Source organism: Sturnira hondurensis, unplaced genomic scaffold (assembly GCF_014824575.4).
Source record: "Sturnira hondurensis isolate 20B ecotype Veracruz unplaced genomic scaffold, ASM1482457v3 Scaffold0006199, whole genome shotgun sequence".
NCBI classification, from domain to species: Eukaryota; Metazoa; Chordata; class Mammalia; order Chiroptera; family Phyllostomidae; genus Sturnira; species Sturnira hondurensis.
In genome coordinates this window covers 871054-881323 of record NW_028078830.1, presented here as the reverse complement: position 1 = coordinate 881323, position 10270 = coordinate 871054, and the positions used below count along the sequence as shown (strand labels likewise).

The window sequence follows — 10270 nt, the reverse complement described above, 5'->3', positions numbered from 1 at the left end:
AACAAATAATAAAGAAAATAAGATCCTGGCTGGTGTGGCTCCATGGACTATGCAAGGGGCCTGCAAACCAAAGAGTTGTTGGTTTCCTTCCAGGCAACCGCACATTGATGTTTCCCTCTTTCTCCCTTCCCTCTGTCTAAAATAAATAAATAAGATATTTTTTAAAAAGGAAAGGAGGGTGGCAGCAGAGTGCTGGGGCTGGTATCACTGCTGTCAGAACTGCGTGCAACAGCCAGGGGCCAGAGGTCGAGGTCGGCAGCTCCCAGCATTCCGAAGGCACTTCTCTGAACACAACTGGTGCAATGGGTCGCTGGCTGCACCTTCCCCTGTTGCTGCTCCTGCTGCTGAGCCTGGGGAGGTCCGCATGGTCTGCAGCCGTGGCCCTGGCACTGCGCTGGCTCCTGGGGGACCCCGCCTGCTGTGCGCTGGTAGCCCTGGCCGCAGTGGCGCGGCCATGGCTCCTTCCCTGGATGCCCCACTGGTCGAGTCTGGCTACAGTGGCCCTCGTGCTGGCTCTGCTGCCCGCACGGCCACCCCCGGGGCTGCGCTGGCTGCCGGCCGACGTGGCCTACATCGTTGGGATCCTCCGCTTGGGCTTGGACATCAGGGCGCGCTTGAGCCGCAAGCCCCCCTTAACCTTCGTGGATGCCTTTGAGCGGCGGGCGCACAGGCAGCCGGGCCGCGTGACCTTGGTATGGACGGGACGCGGGGGCCGCTCGGTCACCTACGGGGAGCTGAACACCCAGGCCTGCCGGGCAGCGTGGGCCCTGAAGGCGGAGCTGGCCGATGTCGCGGGCCAGGGGACCAGGGAATCTGCTGCTCTCCTGATGCTGCCTTCCCAGTCCATTCCAGCTCTGGGTCTGTGGCTGGGACTGGCCAAGCTGGGCTGCGCGGTGGCTTGGATCAACCCACACATCCGCGGGGTGCCCCTGGTGCACTCGGTGCTGAGCTCCGGGGCTCGGGTACTGGTAGTAGACCCAGGTGAAGACCCCAGAGGACAGAAGGGGATGGGGCCGGGGACACAGACTGCTGTTCAAAGGGTCCAGGTGGGGGCTGGGCAAGGAGCTCCTTCCTCCTGGCTCATTCCGGAGGCTGTTGGAACTTTACAGCAATACTGGGGTTACCCGAAGTGTTTTTGTTTTTTTTTTACCATGACTATTTCTATCTTTGTTTTGGCCAAGAACTACTACCGTATGTTGCCGTGTATAATGCGCACCCACGTTTTTGGCCCAAACTTTCAGGAAAAAAAATTTGGCTTTAATATTTTAATTCAATTACTTTTTAATTTATATTTAGAAACAAAACCAATGATCATATTCCAGCATATTATTTTGCATATGGATATCATTACTGCTTTCTCAAGTTACACTTTTAAGGCATAAGCATAAATAAAAGAATTTAAAAAAATGTTTTTAGCCCTGGCTGGTGTAGCTCAGTGGGTTGAGCACGGGCCTGCAAACCAAACAACTGTGGTTCAATTCCCAGCCTTGGTTGCATGCCAATTTCCAGCAGGGGCCACACAAGAGGCAACCATACATTGATATTTATCTCCCTCTCTCCTTCCTTTCCCCTCTCAAGATAAATAAAATCTTTTTAAAAAGAATTTATTTATTTATTTTTATTTTATTTATTTATCTATCTTTAGAGGGGAAGGAGAGAGGGAGAGAGACATCAATGTATGGCTGCCTTTTGTGCGTCCCCTGCTGGGACTTGGCCTGCAGGGAACTGGCTTGCAACCCAGGCATGTGCCCTGACTGGGAATCGAACTGCGATCCTCTGGTTCGCAGGCCTGTGCTCAATCCACTGAGCTACACCAGCCAGGGCAAAAAGAATTTAAAAACATGTCTTTAGAGACACACACAGAGAGAATTAGTACTACCCACGTATAATACACATCCTTATTCTTTCCTCAAAATTTTGGGCAAAAACTGCACAATATACACAGAAAATTACGGTACTCATGGGGTTCTTTACAGAAGAATGAAGAAGTTTTTGTCTGCTGGCTGCATCCTTTGGGGCTGATAGTGAGCTTCTCTGCCCCATCTCTGGGTCTCCAGGGTCTCCCCTCCCAACCTCGAGGGTGGGCCTTGCCTCAGTTTCTCCTCTGGACCATCCCCGCAGCCCTCGAGAAGAACCTGGAGGAGATTCTCCCCAAGCTGCAGGCAGAGAACATCCGCTGCTTCTACCTCAGCCTCTCCTCCCGGACACCGGGAGTAGGGGCACTGGGGGCTGCTGTTGACGCTGCACCCACAGACCCTGTGCCTGCTGACCTACGTGCTGGGATCACACCGCAGAGCCCTGCTCTGTTTATCTACACCTCAGGGACCACTGGTGAGGGCAACCCAGCCACCCTAGCCCCGACCTCTGAACTCTCACACTGACCTAATCCCAAACCTGACCTCCAAAACCCACTCTGTGCTTTGATTGTGAAATCTGGCCTGAACCCCACTCCCACCAATGTGATATGAGTAGTCAGTGCCAGAATCCTAGCAAACAGCCACTGAAACCCTAACGGAGCAGTCTACCTCTGAACCCCAAACCTATCAGACCTCCTTGAACCCACCTGCAAACCCTCACACTTGACCAGCTTCTGAGGACCATGCAAACTTGACCATGGAGACCCAGCCCTGCATGTTGTCCCCCTGCCACCCCGCCCTTCCCATGCCTTCATCCTCTAGGTCTCCCAAAGCCTGCCATCCTCACACATGAGCGGGTACTACAGATGAGCAGGATGCTGTCTCTATGCGGGGTCACAGCTGATGACGTGGTCTACACGGTCCTGCCTCTGTACCATGTGATGGGACTTGTCCTTGGGGTCCTTGGCTGCCTGGAGCTCGGTAAGCCCTTCCCTGACAACCTCTCCAGTGCAGGAGACTACCAGACTGAAGTGACAAGGCCCCACAGATTACCCAGCACCCTGGGTCTCCCCTTTACGGCAGAGAGCCCCAGGAGAATCTGCACAGAGGCTTGGACACCCAGACAGTCCCCAAAGGCTGTTTTAGTAAGGAGGTGACAAGAGCTGGTGTGAGATAACTTGTGTGAGCTCCTGTCCCAGTGAGGAAATTCTCACCAAGCACTCCATTGGGCTGTCTCCGGGGACACCTGTCTAGGAATTCACATGGAGACCTCTCCACAGTGGTTTCTTTCTTTCTTTTTTTTCCTTAAAGTTTTATCTTCATACCCTGGGTGGTGTGGCTCAGTGGAATACGCGCCAGCTTGCAAACCAAAGGCACAATTCGGTTCCCAGTCAAGGCACATGCCTGGGTTGTGGGCCAGGTTCCCAGTTGGGGGCGTGTGAGAGGCAACCTATCACTGTATTTCTCACACATTGATGTTTCTCTCCCTCCCTTCCCCTCTCTCTAAAGTACATAAATAAGATCTTAAAAAAAAACTTTAAACATATAAAAATTTCTACATGAATCCTCACATACCCACAATCCAGCTTCAGCCACCATGAACATTTTGTTGTAGTTTATCACTTCCCCCTTTACCCTTGTCTTTTTTATATTAAAATACTTTTTTAAATTACAGAAAATTTCAAACATACACAAAAGTAAATACTTTGATGAAGTCTCCCATGTCCTCATCCACACCCAGCCTCAACAATTGTTAACATATTGCCAGTTTTATTTCACATGAATTTTTCTCTGGATTATTTTAGAGCAAATCCTAGAAACAGTATCTTTTCACTTGCAACTGTATGTTGCAAATGATGAGACTTTGTATGTAAGTCTTTGTAAACAGGGACTCTTTAGTACCATCTGAAGCACACTTCATGTTCAAATGTCCCCAACTGTCAAACTGTCTTCTCACAGTCAGTCTCATTGTTTGGTCGCTGCTCCTCTTTCCTCATGTTTCCTGTTAGAGTGGAAATTTCCTCTAGAGATGTTAGATTCTGTTCAATTACTCTTGGCAAGAACTGTGTGGTCAGGTTCATTGTGCTTCCTAATTCATCGCATCGGAGGCAGCTCATAACTATTATCCTAACTTAAAAAGACTGAGGTGAATTGAGAGCTTTACTTGGAAAACTCTCTACCAACCTTACACCTGGTTTTACTAACTTTTTTAAAAAATATTTTTTTTATTTATCTTTAGATGGGAAGGGGAGGAGAGAGGAAGAGAAACATCAAGGTATGGTTGCTTCTCGTGCATCCCCTGCTGGGAACTTGCCCCTGCTGGGAACTGGCCTGCAACCCAGGCATGTGCCCTGACTGGGAATCGAACCGCGATTGTCTGGTTCGCAGCCCCGCGCTCAGTCCACTGAGCTACACCAGCCAGGGCTGGTTTTACTAACTCTTGATGACCTTTCCTGAATTATAGATTTCATTTGGAGAGCTGTTATTTTCAAGGTCCCAGCATCCATTTTATTTATTATTTTAAAGATTTTATATATACACTTTTAGAGAAGAAGGGAGGAAGAGAGGGAGAGAAACATGGATTGGTTGCCTCCCGTGCACCCCCAACTGGGGACCTGGCCCCCAACCTAGGCATGTGCCCTGAGAATTGAACTGGTGACCTTCCTACTCACAGGCCAGCACTCAATCCATTCAGCCACACTAGCCAGGGTCAGCACCCATTTCATATTTTACCTGTCAAAAATACAGGCTCAAAGAAGATACACTTGCTACTAACCAAGCACACCAGCCATTGTCCCTTTGGGTGCAGGGATAACGATGTTTCACTTGCAGGATTCTGTGGAGGATTAGGGTTGAGTTGGGGAGACTGCCCTCTACAGAGCCAGCTGTAGAGAAAGGAATCAGAAAAGGAGGGTTCACTTACCTGGGGTGAATGTAGTGGCTCCTAAAATTAATCCATGTGAGCATCCTTGAAAACATCCACCCACTCACCTTTCCATCCATCCATTTACCAGCCTATACTTCTGCTCAGATAAAACACTTATCATAATAGCCCTGGCTGGTGTAGCTCAGTGGATTGAGCATGAGCTGTGAACCAAAGGGTCGCCAGTTTGGATTCCCAATCAGGGCACATGCCTGGGTTGTGGGCCAGGTCCCCAGTGGGGGCCATGTGAGAGGCAACCATACACTGATGTTTCTTTCTCTTTCTCCCTTCCTTACCCTCTCTCTAAAAATAAATAAATAAGATCTAAAAAAAAAACACTTATCATAATAAAAAATGATTAATTTTCCTAGCCCTTATTTACCAGTGCTTGCTTTCTATGAGGCACCAAAGCTTTCCACACATTCTGAGGACAGGATTCGAACGCAGGCCTCGTTATGATTCTCTAATGGAGGCAGCTCTGGCTGGGCGAGGGATGTGGAGATAAGCCCAGTATCATCCTGTGCTCCAGGGGCCTCAGACCAAAGCAGCTTCTCACAGTGGCTTGGAAGCAAGACCTGAAAAACTCATTCCTCTCCTGCCTTCCAGGAGCGACCTGTGTCCTGGCCCCCAAGTTCTCTGCTTCCTGCTTCTGGGATGACTGTCGGCAACACGGTGTGACTGTGATCCCATATGTGGGTGAGGTCCTGCGGTACCTGTGTAACATTCCCCAGGTGAGGCACTCAGGTAGGGCTCCAGGGGGAACACCTTAGCTATGAAATCCCAACTGTCACACCAGGTAAATCTCTAAGGTATATTCAAGTACAGGTCTCAAGCAAGGTCCCACAGGTAAAACACCCCAGACAAGAGCCACATACAATGAGTCACACACAAGATTTCCAATAATGGCTCCTTCAATGATCACCCGTGCTTCCTTGGGCAGGTGACTTCACTTCTCTCAGCCTCAGTGTCCTCATTTGGAAAACAGGGATAATATCTCAAGGGGGTATTATGAGAACTAAACATATGTACTGTGCCCAGAACACAGCGTGGCCCAGGACGAACTCATTAAATGTAAGCCAGTCTCGTCCTTACAGAGCAATGAGGTATAGACCACAGGTAACTGTCTCCAGCCAAGGTCCCCAGGTATCCCTCCAGATAAAGCCTGTAGGCAAGCCCTCAAGGAAAGTCTCCAGGCAACTACCCCAAAGTAAGGCCCCTAGGTAACTCCCCAAGATGAAGCTTCAAATCACTTCCCAAGTTACCTCCAGGTCAAGGTCTCCAAATAACTGCTCCAGATAAAAATTCCAGGTATCTGTTCCTACATAAGATACAAGACAAGGCCTTCAGTCACCCTAGGTATCCCTCCAGGTAAGGAAGGCCACGTTAACACTCTCTGCTTCTAGGTAATATCTGCAGGTAACCTTCTAAGTACAGATGCCAGGTAACTATTCTCAAGTAAGAGCCCCTGGTAGACCCCCTAGGTATAAACCCCTCATCAACTCCCAGGTAACTCCTCAGACCCAAGGTAGCCCTCCCAGGAAGGGTTTCCCGGGTAGCTCCTTGTCACATCCCTGCAGCAACAAGAGGACCAGACACACACAGTCCGCCTGGCAGTGGGCAACGGACTCCGGGCAGATGTGTGGGAGACCTTCCAGCAACGCTTTGGCCCCGTTCGGATCTTGGAAGTCTACGGATCCACGGAAGGCAACATTGGCTTTGTGAACTATCCAGGGCGCTGTGGGGCCGTGGGCAAGATGAGCTGCTTCCTTCGAGTGAGTGGGTTGGGTATGACAGTGACCCTGATCAAAGCTGAGTGCACCGTACCTCTGCTGATACCTTCCCACCCTCCACTCAGATGTTGTGCCCCTTCGAGCTTGTACAATTTGACATGGAGGCCGCCGCGCCTGTGAGGGACAAAGCAGGCTTCTGTGTGCCTGTGGGTCCAGGTATAGGGCTTGGGGAACCTTCGCCGGGTGTGGAAAGGGTAGGGATCCCACTTCCTCCTTGGCTAGAGCAAGCCACCCAAGCTTTGAGGTCAGCGCCCTTTGGTGGTGTCTGCAGCTCTCACCTGGATGCTGAATACCCAGCCCGTATGACCACCATCCGGAACCCTCTGCCTCTCAGCTTCTCAGCTCTGCCGGACTTTCCAGTCTCAATCTCTTGGCTGCTGTGTCTCTGGGTGTCCATTAGAGTCGTTGTCTCAGGCTTTTTGTGGAAGCCATGTCCTCCCAGGCATCAATTTGTTGCCCTCTACCTTCTCTTAGAGTCTCTTTTCTGGGGCTTTGCAAGGCCCTGGCCACACTTATTCCCGCCATGATTTGTCTCTGTCCCTTGTCCACCTCTTCAGCGGGCTTCCCATGCCACCTTCCGTCTCTCTGTCTCTCATTTTCTGTCTCCCTGTCCCTGTGTCTGAGTCTGTTTCTCCCATTTCCACATCTCCCTGACTCTATCTCTCGCGGGTGATGGAGCTCATCGTTGCTGCAAATCTCCCGCGGGTGGCTGGTGGGCTTCTGAGGTTCTTGTCCATGGTTAATGCCCCCAGGGGAGCCGGGGCTCCTGTTGAGTCGGGTGCTAGGCCGCAACCCTTTCCTGGGCTACCGCGGGCCTCGAGAGCTTTCGGAACGGAAGTTGGTGCGAAAGGTGCGGCGCCCGGACGACGTCTACTACAACTCAGGGGACGTGCTGTCCATGGACCGCGAAGGATTCCTCTACTTCCTCGACCGCCTCGGAGACACCTTCCGGTCCTGGGCGGGGTTTATTGGGGGCGGGACTGGAAGGCGGGGCCACCGGAGCTATTAGACACTAAAGGGAGGCCGACTGGAGAGGCGGAACTTCCGGAGCCAGGGGCGGGGCTTGGTGGGCAAGAGGCGGGGCCTGCCTACTATCAGGGGAGTGGTTACAAGCCCGGCTACTCCCCCGCAGATGGAAGGGTGAGAACGTGTCCACGAGGGAGGTGGAGGGTGTGTTGTCACTCGTGGACTTCCTGCAGGAGGTGAACGTCTACGGTGTGTCTGTGCCAGGTGTGTAGGGTTCACCTCATTTTATTTTTATTTTTTTAAATATTTTATTATTTATTTATCTTTAGAGGGGAAGGGAAGGAAAGAGGAAGAGAAACATCAAGGTATGGTGGCTTCTTGTGCATCCCCTGCTGGGAACTGGCCCCTGCCGGGAACTGGCCTGCAACCGAGGCATGTACTCTGACTGGGATTCGAACTGCGATCATCTGGTTCGCAGGCCCGCGCTCAACCCACTGAGCTACACCAGCCAGGGCCTCATTTTATTTTATTTTATTTATTTATTTTTTTAAATGAAGTTCTTTAACATAACTAAATCTTTTTATTTATTTATTTATTTAAGATTTTATTTATTTATCTTTAGAGGGGAAGGAGAGAGGGAGAGAAACATCAATGTATGGTTGCTTTTTGTGCGTCCCCTGCTGGGAGTTGGCCGGCAGGGAACTGGACTACAACCCAGGCATGTGCCCTGACTGGGAATCGAACCACGATATTTTTTGTTTATTTATTTATTTTAGAGAGGGGAAGGGAGGGAGAAAGAGGGGAAACATCAGTGTGTGGTTGCCTCTCAAACGCCCCCTACTCGGGACCTGGCCCGCAACCCAAGCAAGGGCTCTGACTAGGAATCGGACCTGTGACTCTATGGTTCACAGGGGGGGTTCACTTAATTTTAAACTCTATTTTAGCAGTGGGGGGGCTGCTGGGGCACAGCCAGTGAACAGCGCTGTGCCAGGCAAAAGGGTCGGCAGAGAGTGACTGGTGTGCTTCCCAGGGTGTGAGGGGAAGGTAGGCATGGCCGCTCTGCAGCTGGTCCCTGGCCAGACCTTCGATGGACAGAGGCTGTACCAACATGTCTGCACTTGGCTCCCTGCTTATGCTGTGCCCCATTTCATCCGTATTCAGGTGAGCCCAGGGTGGCAGTAGTTGGTGCGGTGGGTGGGAGGTCTTGGATGTGGGAGTCTCAGTCGGAGTTACCATCCACTGCCCCTGCAGGACACCCTGGAGATCACGAGCACTTTCAAATTGGTGAAGTCCCACTTGGTGCGTGAGGGCTTCAACGTGGGCGTCATTGCTGACTCACTGTTTGTGCTGGACAACCAGGCCCAGGCCTTCCGGCCCCTGACACAGGAAATATACCAGGCTGTATGTGACGGTACCTGGAGACTCTGAACATTTGTACTGCCAACAAGACACCCGAAGGGGCAGGGCTCAGTGCTGACCGTTGTCAAAAAATAAATAAAGGGAGACATTTTAATGCGGAGCTGGAGCGGCCATGTCAGAGGAACTACCTTGCATGTCTTATGTCTGAAGGCTTTCAAATGTTAAGACAACAACAAAATAACCCTGGCTAGTGTGGCTCAGTGGATTGACGACTGAAAGGTCGCCAGTTCTATTCCCAGCCGGGGCACATGCCTGGGTTACAGGCCAGATGCCCAGTTGGGGCCATGCAAGAGGCAATTGACTGATGTATCTCTCCCACATTGATGTTTTCCTCCCTCCCTTCCCCTTTCTAAAAACAAATCAATGAGGCATAATAACCTTTGGACCTAATCAATTAACCTTGTGTCCCAAACTGTTTGCAAGGATAACAAAAAAGGTAGTTATTATGGCTACTGGACTAATGACTACATGATTCAAAATTAAAAACATTGCCCTGCCTGGTGTGGCTCAGTGGGTTAGGTGTTATCTGTCCAACCAAGGGGTTGCTAGTTCTATTCCAGGTCAGGACACATTCCTGGGTTGTGGGCCAGGTCCCTGGTTAGGGGCATGCCAGAGGCAACCGATCGATGTTCCTGTCACACATCTGACACTGGGCCCAGGAACACAGCAAGAATAAACTTGGGTGTGTACATGGATGTCCGTGTGGATGGAGAAGTGAGCCGGGAGTGCAGGGCTTAGTACTCTCCAGGAACCATACTTCAGGGCCCCCCTTACCTCCCCACCAAAGACCTCAACTAGCCTATAGGAGTGGCTACCCCTGGTGTAGCCCATAGTAGTGTCACAGCAACAGGTCAGTAGGTCCTCAGAAGACTGGGTATGGAGGAGACAGTTCTCCTCCCTCCTCCCTCAATGGAAACTTCCCCCTCCTAGCTTTAGGCTGGAGCAAGGTCAAGTGCCCCCACCCAAAGTGATCCCCCAGGCAGCTCCTTCTCTGTCTGGCCACACCCACCTGCCACTCCTGCATTTGTCCAAGGCTGCAGAGGACTCCTGTTTCCTGAAACCGTCCCACATACAATTGCCCCTTGTTTTCAAAGTAGGAAGGAGATGGAGAAGGGTGCTTAATAATGGCCCCCAAAGACATTCACATCCTAATCCCTGGAGCCTGTTATCTCACATGTAAAAGGGATTTTGTAGGTGAATCAAGTGTGTAGGTGGAGAGCAAAGAAAGTGATTAAGGATCCTGAGACAGGGAGATTGTCACAGAGTACAGGTGACCCTAAACGCAACCACAAGGGTCCTTATAAGGAAGAGATAGG

General features: G+C 50.9%; 1 protein-coding gene across 1 annotated transcript; it reads left to right on the top strand.

The window, feature by feature from the left end:
- Window positions 1-229: 229 nt before the first annotated feature.
- SLC27A5 (solute carrier family 27 member 5) lies at window positions 230-9018 on the top strand. Its single transcript, XM_037047630.1, has 10 exons — window positions 230-981; window positions 2122-2331; window positions 2679-2837; window positions 5386-5510; window positions 6357-6551; window positions 6635-6725; window positions 7322-7520; window positions 7702-7799; window positions 8566-8696; window positions 8787-9018. The coding sequence occupies exons 1-10, from the start codon at window positions 303-305 to the stop codon at window positions 8961-8963; spliced, it is 2064 nt and encodes a 687-aa protein (XP_036903525.1). The 5' UTR covers window positions 230-302; the 3' UTR covers window positions 8964-9018.
- Window positions 9019-10270: the final 1252 nt, after the last annotated feature.

Coding starts and splice junctions, on each gene's coding strand:
- SLC27A5 (XM_037047630.1), top strand. CDS start 303: ATGGGTCGCTGGCTGCACCTTCCCCTGTTGCTGCTCCTGCTGCTGAGC. Junction 2,332..2,678: donor CTACACCTCAGGGACCACTG/GTGAGGGCAACC, acceptor TTCATCCTCTAG/GTCTCCCAAAGCCTGCCATC. Junction 5,511..6,356: donor ACCTGTGTAACATTCCCCAG/GTGAGGCACTCA, acceptor ACATCCCTGCAG/CAACAAGAGGACCAGACACA.